The sequence below is a fragment of the Calonectris borealis genome, chromosome 5 (assembly GCF_964195595.1).
Source record: "Calonectris borealis chromosome 5, bCalBor7.hap1.2, whole genome shotgun sequence".
Lineage (NCBI taxonomy): Eukaryota > Metazoa > Chordata > Aves > Procellariiformes > Procellariidae > Calonectris > Calonectris borealis.
This window is the reverse complement of record NC_134316.1, coordinates 31,282,407-31,296,961: the sequence shown is the minus strand read 5'-3', so window position 1 is coordinate 31,296,961 and position 14,555 is coordinate 31,282,407. Positions and strand designations below refer to the sequence as shown.

The 14,555-nt window shown below is 42.1% G+C and overlaps 1 protein-coding gene across 4 annotated transcripts in view; it reads left to right on the top strand.

The window, feature by feature from the left end:
- The first annotated feature begins 1,925 nt into the window (after positions 1–1,925).
- SCFD1 (sec1 family domain containing 1) overlaps positions 1,926–14,555 on the top strand; it is a 55,459-nt gene continuing 42,829 nt past the window's right edge. For 3 of the 4 annotated variants that reach the window (XM_075151740.1, XM_075151739.1, XM_075151743.1), the window contains exons 1-6: positions 1,926–1,994; positions 6,390–6,460; positions 7,306–7,394; positions 8,413–8,503; positions 9,339–9,461; positions 10,673–10,760. In XM_075151740.1, the coding sequence (XP_075007841.1) occupies positions 1,964–1,994; positions 6,390–6,460; positions 7,306–7,394; positions 8,413–8,503; positions 9,339–9,461; positions 10,673–10,760 (493 nt within the window). In that variant the 5' untranslated portion in view covers positions 1,926–1,963. The remainder of the gene's footprint in view (positions 1,995–6,389; positions 6,461–7,305; positions 7,395–8,412; positions 8,504–9,338; positions 9,462–10,672; positions 10,761–14,555) is intronic. The other variant, XM_075151741.1, reaches the window with a different exon arrangement.

The following is a 14,555-nucleotide window of genomic DNA, read 5'->3' as shown; positions in this document are numbered from 1 at the left end:
GGTTTTAGCTCTAGAAGTGTTACCACTATTTTCTGTAGTTTCATTTGTGTACCATTCTCCTAGAGAAGCTGGCGGCTCACGGCCTAGACAGGTGCACTCTTCGCTGGGTAAAAACCTGGCTGGACGGCCGAGCCCAGAGAGCTGTGGTGAACGGAGTTAAATCCAGCTGGCGGCCGGTCACGAGCGGTGTTCCCCAGGGCTCGGTTTTGGGGCCGGTCTTGTTCAATATCTTTATCAACGATCTGGATGAGGGGATCGAGTGCTCCCTCAGTAAGTTTGCAGATGACACCAAGCTGGGCGGGAGCGTTGATCTGCTCGAGGGTAGGAAGGCTCTGCAGAGGGACCTGGACAGGCTGGATCGATGGGCCGAGGCCAACTGTATGAGGTTCAACAAGGCCAAGTGCCGGGTCCTGCACTTCGGCCATAACAACCCCAGGCAACGCTACAGGCTTGGGGCAGAGTGGCTGGAAAGTGCCCAGAGGAAAAGGACCTGGGGGTGCTGGTTGACAGCCGGCTGAACATGAGCCGGCAGTGTGCCCAGGTGGCCAAGAAGGCCAATGGCCTCCTGGCCTGTATCAGAAATAGTGTGGCCAGCAGGAGCAGGGAGGTGATCGTGCCCCTGTACTCGGCACTGGTGAGGCCGTACCTCGAATCCTGTGTTCAGTTTTGGGCCCCTCACTACAAGAAGGACATGGAGGTGCTGGAGCGTGTCCAGAGGAGGGCAACGAAGCTGGTGAAGGGCCTGGAGCACAAGTCTTATGAGGAGCGGCTGAGGGAACTGGGGTTGTTCAGCCTGGAGAAGAGGAGGCTCAGCGGAGACCTCATCGCGCTCTACAACTACCTGAAAGGAGGTTGTAGCGAGGTGGTGTTGGTCTCTTCTCCCAAGTAACTAGCGATAGGACGAGAGGAAATGGCCTCAAGTTGTGCCAAGGGAGGTTTAGACTGGACATTAGGAGAAATTTCTTTACTGAAAGAGTGGTCAGGCCTTGGAACAGGCTGCCCAGGGAAGTGGTTGAGTCACCATCCCTGGAAGTATTTAAAAGACGTGTAGATGTGGCGCTTAGGGACATGGTGTAGTGGGTATGGTGGTGTTGGGTTTACGGTTGGACTCGATGATCTTAGAGGTCTTTTCCAACCTTAACGATTCTATGATTCTATACACCTTTATATACAACTATAGCATGTTTACCCAGATACCCTAACTCGGTTTTGGATACAAAGGTGAGTGGGGCCCTTCCCACTGTAGGATTTCTGTAAGGGCACAGCAGTGAAGGCATGGAGAAGGAAGGCTGCATCTTGGTATATGCTACCTGATGCAGAGACAAGCAAACTTTAAATATTTTCCTTTTCAATAAGTCACCAGAACTTGATGACTTCATTTGTAGCTAGCTGCCTGTTTTTGAAACATGAGTCCTTTTAGATTAACTACATTAAGTGCCTCAGAGCTGCCCTGGTTGCATTTAAGCTATTTTCCAGAAATCATTTCAGTTCTCTCTTCTTGAAAATCAGACTGAGAGTAGAGCAAAAACTGTTAATGTGACTTTTTGCTCGGGGAAAAAAGGGTGAAAAAGAGCACCAGCCTGTTTTTTTGTTCGCAGCTGCGGAAAAGCACAGGCCCAAATTTAAATCCTCAGATGCCGTTTTTTAATTACAGCTCCCTTAAGAACGGCGCTGCTGCTAGGGCTCCCGGGGCTGCCTCCGGGCGGGAGGCACCACCTCCCCCCGCGCTGCGGCCCGCCGGGGCGAGGAGAGCGGAGAGCTGTGCCGGGGCTGCCGCCGGGGGAGGCCGTCGGGGACCGCCCAGCCGGCGGGGGCACCGCACCCGGCGGCGCCCGGGCAGCCGCGAAGGAGGGGCGGCCGGGACGGGCCTGGCGCCGCCGCACGGCCCGCCACGTCGTCCGGCGGCTGCGTACGCGGCGGTGGGCGGGGCGCCGCGCCGCGGCCGGGCTGGCGGGGCAGGAAAATGGCGGCCGGTATCCGGGAGAAGCAGACAGGTAAGCGGCTTCCCGCGGCCTCCGACGCGCGGCGCGGCAGCTGCCCTTCCCGGGGCTCGGGGGAGGAAGGGAGCAAGGTCAGCCTCACGCTGCGGCCGGGGGCTCCTGCCTGCCTCCCCCCCGCCCCCGGGGCTCCGGGGCGGGATGTGGGCGTCTCTGCGCCGCCTCGCCTCGCCTCCGCCGGGGGATTCGCGCCCTCTCGCCCGGCTTGGGTCTCCCGGCAACGGGACGGCGGCCTCCTCCCTCCTCCTACCCCGGCGGCCGCTGGGGCGGAGGAACTGGGGCGCCGCTCAGCTGCCTCTGCAGCGGCGGGCCCGGCGGAGCGGGGCTCGGGGGGCCTCTGGCCGCAGCTCTTGCCGAGGGGGCCCGACCCCGCTGTGGGGCACAGGGCCGTGGGTGCGCCCAGCCTGGGCGGCGGCGGGCCCAGGCCCAAGGGACGTGCCACAGGTGCCGCCGTGCTGTGGAAATCGCCCCCGGGGAGGGGTTTGCGCGGGCCCGGACCTGAGCGGTGCCCTTCTCCCGTGGCCGTGGGCAGTGGGTTGTGCTCTCCCTCCGTTTCAGCTTCCTTTCTGCCCGTGGCAAGGATCAATGGCAAATACCGTTTAATGGTGCAAAAATAAAGCTTCTGTTGTGATGTCCCTGTTAATGCAGGGGCCTCGGAGTGTGCAGTGACCCTCAAGAAATTGAGAATATGAGATTAACAACTACAAGTAATTTTGCAGGAGGTTTCCTGTGGGTAAAGGGTTAGTTATTCAGCCCCTCCTTACACATTACTACAAGTTCATAATCGACTTTCTTCTCTGTCTTGATGCTGCTTTATGGAGCCTTGATCCACCCATTTGAACATACTCCTAAAGCATAAAGCATGTCGACTCCATAGTTCTCTACTTCCCTTGCTTGCCGAAGTTTTTGTCAGTAGTTTGAGCTGTAATCTTGTCACCTTCTCCTTGACAACTGCAGTATCTTTCTGGTGGTATAGAGGATTCTGGGTGCATTTATTTAACATGAAATGTCTAAAATAATCTGCTTAAAAATCTCGGTCTGAGTTTCTCTGTGGACCTTAAATATTTCCTTGTATTCTCCATCTTCTTTTTGTACCAGAAGTCTACTTTCTGTAATCTCATTCCTGTGGCCATCTACCATTAATAGTGCTATTTGATATTCCTTTGCAATCCTTTACTTTTCTTTTCTTTGCTACCTTTCTGATAAAGCCCACTGTCTCTGAGCCCTTATTCCGTACAGCTCTATTCTTTTCTATTTGCTTCACCTTGTTACTTGATTATTTCAGTCAGCTTTACCAGTGAACCCATGTTGTCTTCCATTGGGGAGGTCATTTGCAAGGAAGTAGATTCAACGACTAAAAGATACTCAGCAAAAGGAAAATATTTATTATTGTTTAGTGTTTGTATTACCATGTATGTGCACCATCTGTTGTGGCCTTTATCCTGGTTCATAACCAGTCAAAGCATGTAATTGTGCAAGCACAGTAAAAACCTGGTCCTTGCCCCAGAGAGTATTCAGGCTAAACGTGAATGAAATGTCAATATAAATACAAAAAAGAAACCCAGAGACTTGGTGAATGTTTGTGGTGATTGTCACAGCACATCACTGGTTTGATTGCTGTCTTCCTTAGTAGAGAGCTTATTCCAAGTTTTAATTTAAATGGTAAACTCTACAAAGCAGCTGCTTCAGATCCAGTAGTACCAAAATACATAACCATGCAGCTTTCTACAAAATTGCTCGTACAACTGTAATGTATGGAAGGTATCACTGGCACTGGGGGAGCAAAGGCTCCAGGAGCAGTCTATAATCAGCTTTCAGGATTAATCCATGGTGTTAAAAAAAAAAAAAAAAAAAGGAAAAAAAAAATATTAAGCAAGTGGAAGGCTGGATTCCAGGGAGGCCCAGCACTCACTGCTATCTTGCTTCCTCCCATGGTCAAGTTTCACTGTCGGTGATGTGATTTGAAAAGGCAGTACACAGGAGGAGTAGGCAGGGACAGACTGCAAAGGAGGACTTTAGAAACATTGTCTGGCATGGATGGATGGTGTTAGGAAAGCTAAAGTTCAACTTTAGCAACTGCTGCTGCGACATTAGTAGTGAAAATATGAATAAGGAAAAATATTGGATCATTGCTCAATGGAGCCAGTCATTTAGTGGTGATGGATGCAGATAAGGCTGAGGTACCCAAGGCCTTCTTTGCCTCACTCTTCACCAACAAATTCTCCCAGGCCTTTGTGTCACTTTAGAGTCATCATGGAGTGAATCCCTTTGGAAAATATTTCTCATCATGTGAAGGAGAAGGCAAGCACGGATTTATGTATGGTAAATCATGCCTGACCAGCCTGATTGCCCTTAGTGATAAAATGGCTGGATTTGTAGGCAACAGGAGACAGAGTATGTCATTTACCTTGACTTCAGCGAGGCTTTTGAAATTGTATTCTTGTATCCAAGTTAGGATGTTATGGGCTGGAGGGGTGGACAACTAGACAAGTAAAAAAATGGTTGGATGGTCAGGCTCAGAGGGTTGTGATTAATCAGACATACTATACGTGGAGGCTGGTAACAACTGGAGCACTGCATGGGTCTGTCCTGTGACCTGTACTGTTTAAAATCTCTATCAGTGACCTGGAGGAAGTATCAAAGTGCACTCTCATTGTGTGCAGGTGACAGCAAACTACGGGAATCGGTTAATATACTCGCAGGCAGAGCTGCCACTCAGAGGGACTTAGATGGGCCAACAGGGACCTTATGAAATTCAGCAATGACAAATGTAAATTCCTACACCTGGAAAGGAAGAACCCCTTGCAAAATACAGGCGACAGTGCAGGGGACCGGCAGACTGGAGAGCAGCTCTGTGGAGAAGGCCCACGAGGGCTCTCGGTGGACAGTGAGCTGAACATCAGCCCACAGCGTGCCCCCACATAGCAGCAGCCTGAGCCATATTCACAGGAGCACAGCCAGTAGATTGAGGGGAGTGATTATCCCCCCCCTACTCAGCCCCAGCAGACCACATCTAGATACCGTGTCCAATTTGTGGCTACCGGTACAGGAAAGGTGTTTGTCGGTTGAAGGGAGTTCAGCAAAGGAGTACCAAGATGGTCAGGGGCTGGAGCACTTGCCCTGTGAGGTGAGGCTGCAGGACTGGGGCTTGTTCAGCCTGGAGAAAAGGCAGCTTCGCAGGGGGACCTAACAGCAGCTCCCCGGTACCTCCTTCTTGAGAAGATGGAGCCAGGCTCCTTGGGGTGGTGTGTGGCAGGAGGGCGAGGAACAACAGGCATAAATGGAAACAAGATATTCAAACTGGATATAAGGAAAAACTTTTTCACCACAAGGACAGTCAGTGCCACAGGATGCGCGGGGTGGTTGTGGCATCTCCATCCCTGGAGGTTTTCAAGACTTGACTGGATAAATCCCTGAGCAGCCTGGCCTGACCTCACAGCTGGAGGTTGGACTGGAGATCTCTTGAGGTCCTTTCCAGCCTGAGCTGTCTTGTGATACTGTAAGCCCCAGGGGAACTGCACTGAGTACACTCACAAGCCTCATTCAGCCAAAGAGTTAAAAGTTAACCATTTCTACTGCTCTCCATTTATGAGCACATTGCCCCAATTTCTGAAAGTTTTCCCTCTTTGCAAAGCTTTGTGATGATTTTGTTTATGAGTTTGAAGAGAATAACTAACTTATATTGATGCAAATACTCTTTTGCTTCTAGTCAAAGATGGGAGAATAGCACATAGTGTATCGTTTAATCAGGTAAATGAGGAAGGACTCCTTACTTAATAGATTTATAAGTTAGAGGTAGGTGGAGGCATCTGCTTTGGTTTCTGTGTTGAATGCGAAGTTAAATGAAAGCTCATTCCTGCTTCAGAGAGTTTTCCTGCTGCAAATTAGGGGTATTTTTGTACCCCTTAAAGCAGCAATTTCTTCAAATTCTTCAAAGTTCTCAAAATGTTTCCAAATGTGTATCAGTTTTAGTCAGGTGAAAAGGTATTTTTTGCTTGTGTTGTTCCTGTGGGGTGGGAAAGGCAGATCAGGGGAATAAAGCAAACTAGTTCTTTCAGAACAGAATGCACCTTCAGGAAAATACTGGAATTATTTTTAAGGCAAACTGCGACAGAATATAGCCCGTATAACTGAGGAGAGAGATTGTTTCTTCATGTTTTGGGACTTGCTTCTTTTCCTTTTTCAGTGTCTTCCAGAGCCCATAAATTCTAGCTGACGTGTGCCCCTTGTCAGTCAAAGCTGCTTAAAAATAATGAAAATGTGACTTGTTGCATTTATATTTTATGATGTTTTTTCTCTCAAACGAAACGTGTAATAAAATCCTGGTAATGTGTTTAATCTCTATGGTTGAAGTGTAAAGAGAGTAAAGCATTTTTCTGCTGTATTTTCCAGTGGCTTTGAAACGTATGCTGAACTTCAATGTTCCTCCTGTTAAAAACAGCACAGGAGAACCAGTGTGGAAGGTAAGAACTATTTGAATAGGAATAGGAGAATTTTATACTCTTCAAAAAAGTGCAGATTTTCAAATTTTAACTAACTTGAGTATCTTCTCTATGTTCTTAACTTGTACTTGTGTTTTATGAATATACAGAATTGAATATCAGAATTGCTGAGAAAAAAACATATTTGAGATATTGGCTGCTTGAAGACCCAATGACTGATTCTGTAGGCAATATTTTAATGAGCAACTGAGGAGGACATTTTTGGAATATACTTAGGTCTTATTGATACCTGTTGGCAGAAAGTTGCATAATACCTTACAGGTGAACTTGCAGAATCAGAAAGAAGCCCATAGAAAGGGAGGAACTATTGATAGCCTTAAATTTGGGACAACTGAGCTCAAGCTACCTTTATTAGCTTTAAAAAGTAATTTGTGGGAAGTTTTTACTACTACAAAGCATATATTCTGTCTCTTCATCCATTCTGTTGTCTTTTTTTTGCTAATTCCTTTTTTCCCTCTCTGCTTCTCCTTCTGTTTCCTCCCAAATGCAGTTAAGAGAAATTCTGCACTTACAATAACAAATTTCTGACAGGAGATTCCTGTTTGACTGACGCTTTTCAGGAGATGAAAGTGATGAATTTATTTCCCTTTATCATTGAGTTTCTTTTCATTCTTCTTTTTTTTTTTTTTTTGTATTAGTAAACACAAAAGGAAATCCATGACAAATTAATGATGTATTATAAATTGGCAAATGTTTAGCACTTTTCAGGTTACGACAGTAGTTCCTTAAACCTGAATTCCTGTATCCCCTATTCTACTGTATCTACTTTTTACACCACTTTGTAAAAAGATGTATTTCTCTTTCAGGTTCTCATTTATGACAGATTTGGCCAAGATATAATCTCACCTTTGCTGTCAGTGAAAGAGCTGAGAGATATGGGGATCACTTTGCATCTGTAAGTAAAAAAATCAGGATTTTTTTTTGCTAAAAAGAACTTTCTTTAATATTCCCCCAAAATCACAAACAAAAATTGAAAATCATTTGATGAATAAGTACTAAAATAAAGTTTATACCCTGCCTTGTTTCTAAAATCAGGCGGTATTATTCAGAATCAGGGAGTAGAAAGGGCATTCAGAACACTGTTCAGTAGGATTTCTTACTAAGTAGAGGAGACCCCTGCTCAAAATAAGAATTATCCAATAGGTGTTTTGGGGAATCTGCCTGTACAATCCCCTCTGTATTCATATATCTTAAAATTATTTTGGCACAAACTGTTTCATGGGACTGTGCATATTCTCTGCTTGTCTTTTTGCACATAGATGTTAATTGTCTCTTGTCAAAGATACGGAATCTTTAAGTATTATTTTTAAAATTTCCCATTTTGCTTTCTCCAGATTATGTTTATTTAGTTCATTGTCATTCCTTAGCTGTGGTAATAGTCATGGAGGATCTTTGAAGATACGTTTTTTTTTTTCAAAAGTTTATTAACTTTTACTAAGTGAAGGCTAGAAATGAAAAGACAGTTTAACATGTTGACATATCAGCAGAAATGTGAGAAGCGTGTAAGCACCTTGCCTGACTTTGTTTTAATGAGCAGGAAAGGCAAGTTTAACAGTATGAGATGTGCGGGTTTTTTGTTATCATGTCAACAATCAATAATTGATATATGAACTTTGTGGATGCAGTATTTTACCTTCCTCTGAATGGATTAATCTATTTTTGAAGATTTGCAAAGCCTTTTCTCAAGCTTTGAATAAACTTTGGAGACCTCTATTAATATATTCAGCCAAAAATTATACAAATATGATTTTGCTATTTTTACATGTTTTGTTCTTGCTAAAATCTAGCTAAATATAGGAAGAAATTGTAGGAAACGAAACGTGTCTGTATAAATAAATAATTTCTTTAACTTTTATAATGTTACACAAATCAGAGGAGGAACACATTAGAGATGTATTTTTTCTTCCTTTCAGGCTTTTGCATTCAGATCGGGATGCTATTCCAGATGTTCCAGCTATTTACTTTGTAATGCCGACAGAAGAAAATATTGACAGAATGTGCCAGGTAACTTGCATGCTTAATGTTTCAAATGAGTGGACACAACAGAGGTAGAGTGTGTGGAGTAATCCTGCACTCACCGGAGTGTGACCATTTTGTATCTAGTTCTTTTGCGTGTCTGAACACCTTTGCTTGCATTTTTTATACATTAGCACATATTTGTCATAAAAGTACTACCAAAAATTTTTACGTGCAAAATTTCAATTTCCTAGAAAATAGAGGGGTAAAATGTCTTCTGTGTTTCGGAGGGAGAGTTTTGGGAGTGAAAAGACAAGAGGCAGTGGGCACATATCGAAATATAGGCAATTCCATTTAAACATAAGAAGAAGCTACTTTAATGAGGATGGCCGAATGCTGGAACAGATTGCCTGGAATGTTTCTGGAGTCTCCATCCTTGGGGATGTTCAAAACTCGGCTGGACACGATCCTGAGCCACCTGTCTATTTGACTCTGCTTTGAGCAGGGGGGTTGGACTAGGCTAACCTCAGTGTTTCACATTCTCTGGGAGGAATTGATGGAAGGTTGACATCTTCACTGAAGGAAGGGAGAAGAGCAAAGGGTACTTTTGGTCAGTGGTAAGGTGTGGAGTAGTGGTTGTTATCTGGTAGCTCAAATTTCATTTCCTGGTTTTTGCGGTTCTGTGTTAGGTTAGTTATAGCTAGTTATGTAGTCAAAACACTGCGTACAGGGCTGTATAAACAGACAGCTAAGCACTTCCAAGAATCTAGTTTGACTGTGGATAATTAGAACATCACATAGTAAAAGTAAGAATGTTTTTTAATTAGTCAGAAATATATTAGTACTTATTCAGGAAAAAGTTTGTGGTTTTCTTTCCTTTTAGGATCTTCGAAACCAGCTTTATGAGTCTTATTATTTAAACTTTATTTCTGCCATTTCGAGAAGTAAACTGGAAGATATTGCAAATGCTGCCATAGGTGCTAATGCAGTAACTCAAGTGGCTAAGGTAAGAAAATCCCCCAGTCTCTAATTAAAGATACTACCATTACAGGTGTTACTGCATTCTTATGTGGCCACTTCAGTGCCATACACAGCTTTTCTGACTGAATCATGAACAAGATAAATGTTTAGCTGGACTCAATGTCAGGCATAGATTTATTGGGGTCAAAGAAGGAATCTACAGACATCTCAGTAATGCAGCCTAGTACTGTACTTCAGCTTAGTCAAAAGTCCAAGTGCTGCAAGACCTTTGTGCTAAATGATAAGAGGGGAAATACAGCGGTTTCAGAGTATTCACGATCTCATCAGCTCAATGAGTGCATCCAGTGCATATGTAATGTGGTGGGGTTTTTAGCTCCTAAATACAGAAAAAGTGCAGTATGAGTGCAGTTGTCATTTTAAATAAGCAGTGTATCGTGGAGGTGGATGTTTCATTCATATGCACTGTTATTCAGTACACTCCTATACCTTTATGATTTAAAAGCAGGTGTCAGGTATGTCCCCTCTTATTTTTGTTGAATGCCTGTACCAAAACCTGCAAATTATTAACTAATTATTTTCATATATACTATACTATATATTCACTTTTTCTCATTCCTGTTAGGGAGTACTACTGGCATGAGAGAAACAAACTGTTGTGAAATGAAATGAAAACTACTAATATTGTTTAAGCCTTAGGTCTTCAGCAGGAGTAAATTGTGAACTAACTTTCTTAAATCTATTTTTCTGTTGTGATGTCCCATTAACAGTTTATGCTATAGAGAGGTTTAATTTTTTTCCTGAGTGTACAGGTATGTTACAGAAAAATTAGAATTTGTGGGCTATAATCTCTCATTGTGTAGGTATTGCCCTCTTTCCTCTCTCGTGCCTGAGAGCTCAGCACTGTTTATGTTGTAGTCCTTCATATTAATAAAAAATAAATCTGTAATATTATAATGACCTCCATATGTGTTTTTTCAGTGATGATTGGCTACTAAAAATTTGTCCACGGAAATACTTGGACTGTTTTCTTTTAGCACTTTTCAGGTGCTCTAATGTTTTGTGTTATCACTCAATCCTTACACAGGCTTTTTAATTCGTGCATTGTATCTTGCATTTCTTTCTTTTAATAGGTAGTTCTGTAAAAGGTTCAAAAAAAGTAGCAATAAATCACAGATAATTTTTTTTTTTTTTATGCTTCAACCTGGGCTGTTCTGACCGTTATTCCTTGATTTCTAGGTGTTTGATCAATATCTTAATTTTATTACTTTAGAAGATGACATGTTTGTATTGTGTAACCAAAACAAAGAACTTGTTTCGTATCGTGGTAAGTAAAATTTGTATAAAAATTATACTGGAATGTCTAAAGTTGAAATTTACTTTTGAAGTTGTAGCTTATACCAAGCAATGATTTTATTTTGCTTTGATCTGCTCAGAATTCAGGATAATCTGTTAGCTGTGTAGTTTAAAGTTATGAAGGAAGCAGTTCTTAGGTATTAATTTCAGCATCTTTACTACACGGCTATTGTAATATTGAAAAATAATTATGTATTTTTAAATAACAAATTTAGTAAAGCAAAACTGCAGTATAGGCATATATGGATAGTAGGGCTTTTTATACATGGAATAATATAGGAAAAATTTCATATAGTTTACACATGTAGATAGACACTGTGGGTGGCTGCTGTGTTTAGGCACCACTATTTAGTCATGATCCCTTCTGCAGTTCTTAAGGAATTAAGTATTTTGTTTCTGTGTGAATGGTCAGTTGGAAAGTTACTGTAAGGAATGCAAAGCAAGAAAGATGACGGAGTTTCTTGTGTCTTCTAGGCAGTGAAAACATGTGGGGCTGTGCAAGGGGAGATAGTTAGGATCAGGGGCTGGAGTAGCACAGGGAAGAATCTGGGAATGGGCATTCTAGAAAATAAGAAACGCTGATTGCTTCTGCAAGCATGTGAGCCAAGCATGTCACATGTCAGCTTCTTCGTAAAGTCTCAGAGTTGCAAGTGAAGTCAGCCTCATGGAACTCTTTTTTTCTTTTCTTGAGACTTCTGTTGGACCAGTTTTGGAACTAGCAGGAAAACAAGTGGCTGCCTTAGGTCAGTTACCTCTACAGCTATAGTGCTACGGCAGCCCAAGTCAACATATAAAATAGTTGTCATAATTGTCCACATGGTTTTCCTCCCTCCTTTGATCTGTTTTTTGTGCTCCCCTGACCCATTCAATATGCTAAATCAACAGAGAACTATCACTGTACCTGTCCTGCCCCTCTTGCTCAAATGGCTAGCTATTACAGGGTGGGTTGTCTTGCTGCCCCTGCTGTAGTTTCCCTCATCTTACATTCTTACATCAGAACCAGTAATCTTGGAGCTGCAGAGTGTGTGTTCAGTTGACTCATTCCATAGAAAATACCAGCTCATTTGTGTGATCTACAAATCCAATGCAGGGGAAGCAGCAGAAGTGTGTAAGTTAGAGGCAAGATAGCCCTTTTTTAGCAGCAGCTCCTCATTACTTTAGTGTAGTCGCAGTGTCTACACACAGTGTCACACAGTTAATTCCTGATTTATTTGGATGCACAGAATACTCACTAGTGACTAGGTAGAGATGAGACGTCTCCATATGCCTAACATTTAGCGGTGAGATTTTTCTCACCTCTTGCCCAATTTCCAAAGTCAGTACCTTTCTTTGAAACTGGATCCATAATACTGAGTTCTGTCTCACACTGGGGATGGATTCCATTGTCAGAATGAAGGGCATTTTTGTTTGAAAAGCAGACTTTTGGGTTTTTTTACTAAAACCTGCTGTTAAGAGTTTTAGTAATAATTGTTTTGTGATGTATTTGTGTGTATGTAAAGATACTTGACAGGCTCTCATAAGATTCCTGCTAGCTAACAAGGAATTTGGATTAAAATGACTGAGAATGTTTTGCACCTGTCAGTTTCTATGTGGTTTGTTTTCCTCTCTTGGGCTGCTGAAATTTGTCACATGACATGTGGTTTCACACCATGTTTAAACCAATCTAGAAGTGGGCTGTTTCCAAAAGCTGATCGAACAGAAGTCTAATCTCCTATAGAGAGTGATTAGTTTTCCATTAGAGCACTGAGCCAATCCATCTCGCTGTGTGAGTTCTAGATCTGACCCAGGCAGGCAGCAGGAGTGCAGGGGCGAAGAAGAAATGGTCTTTTTTGCCTTTGGAGAGTAACCCTAGCAGGAAACTGCCAGTTTGTATGTAGTTTCATAATCTACGTAAGTCAAAGTAAATAAGACGGTGATGAAAGACTGCTGCTGTTCTTGCAGCAGCACTGCCACGTGTGGCCGCGCATGTAGCTGAATGGGTGAACTAAGAACAAATGTAACAAAAAAGGTTAATTTTCTGTTTCCTGATTTCCTGGCTGTATGACTGCGTTTACAGAGAGGTAATGTCAGGACAAATAAGCCTGATAACATTCTTCCATTATGTAAAAGGCTTTCACGGACAGAAAGGAGGTAACACATTTTCTCTGTCCATGTAGTAATGGACAAAAAGTGATGAGCTTAAATTGCAACAAGAAAGTTTCTGATTAGATATTAGGAGCACTTTCTAACATTAAAGATAGTGAAATATTAGAATAGATTACCTATAAACATTATGGCATTTTCATGACTGGGAGGCTTTGGGAATTGGTGTAGATACAGAAATAACTCATCTTTGGGCAAGAGGACTGACCAGGTAATCCCTCAGGCTCCCTTTGGTTCTGTTTTTCTATGACTGCGTAGAAGGAAAAGTAAATCTGCAACATTGGTATAAAGTTGATGTTCCTGGCATCCTGTTTGATGCGATTTGAATGCTGCTTTCACAAATTTGGATCAATTTTGTAAAACAACAAGAAAATGTAGGAGACCTAAGCTTACTTTTCTGTAATAGGTGCATCCCCAATAAGCTTGTTACAGTGGAGAGAGAGGAATATATAGAAAACATGATAGAACATTTTACTGAAAGATTATTAATGGAGTTTCTCAAAGGTTGACCTAAGGAGCAGTAATATTGAATATTTGTGTTGATTGCTATGGCACAAAAAAAAGGAATGTGCTCATAAAATGTGCATGTTACACAAAATTAGAAGGCACTGACAGTATGCAGATTACTGGAACATCATAAATGAGTACCTTAAACATAATAATAGGGAAGGAATTAAATTTTAACATTGAGAAAGGCAAGGGAGTAAAAATAAGATTATTTCCCCCCATAAACTGGGAGACCATTAGTTGGAGATAACTACAGAATGATAGCCCCAGTTAATTTCAAAGCTTTGTGTCCTGGTCATTACAGGAAAATACAGATATTGGGAACAGTCTGCCTTTCTTGGTGCTGATATTTCAGCAACTTGAACTCAGAATAAAAAAAAAGGTGAGGAGAGTGCTTCTGTTGCTGCTGTCATCCTTGCAGCCTAGTAAAAAGTTTGACTTACTAAGTATAGCTGCTGATAGAAATTGCTAATATAATCCATCTCTCTAAAGTTCTTAGAGGACAAAAGCTGGGGGAAAAAAAGCACCTTTAAAGTTAGAGAATTAGTATGGCTGGCTATGCATAAATTTGAGATAGAAGGCTTATTAATATTCAGAGTTTTGAAGTTCATTTTTGAAGAAAAAGTGTAAGACAGGTGATTATATGAGAAATTTTTAAAGGTAAAATAAAACGAAAGAGAATACTATGTCTCTCTTGTTCTAACCTAAATATGTGAGGGAAATCTTTCTATCTGTAGTGTGAAATGTTTTAGAACTTGGGAATTATCCCTAACCTAGAGACTAAGAATAAATTTATTAAAGGAAAAAAAAAAAAGGAATCTCCATTACAAGAGGTGGGATTTAGAGGCTTTAAACATAGATAACTGCATACTGTAATTCTTTTTAAATTACACAAGTAATTCTTGAGGATTTTATATCTGAAAAATGGTTTCCAAATGGATGGCTATTTCTGTTCTGTAACATGGTTTTCTAGGAGGTTTTTAATGATGCAATACTAACACAATCCAGAAGTTATAGTATGCATTGTCAGAGATAATTGGAAAAGGTTGTGTAGTGTTTGACCTTATACAGTGAGCAATAATTAAGTTCTCCCAATATTTTGCTCAAAAAAACTAAA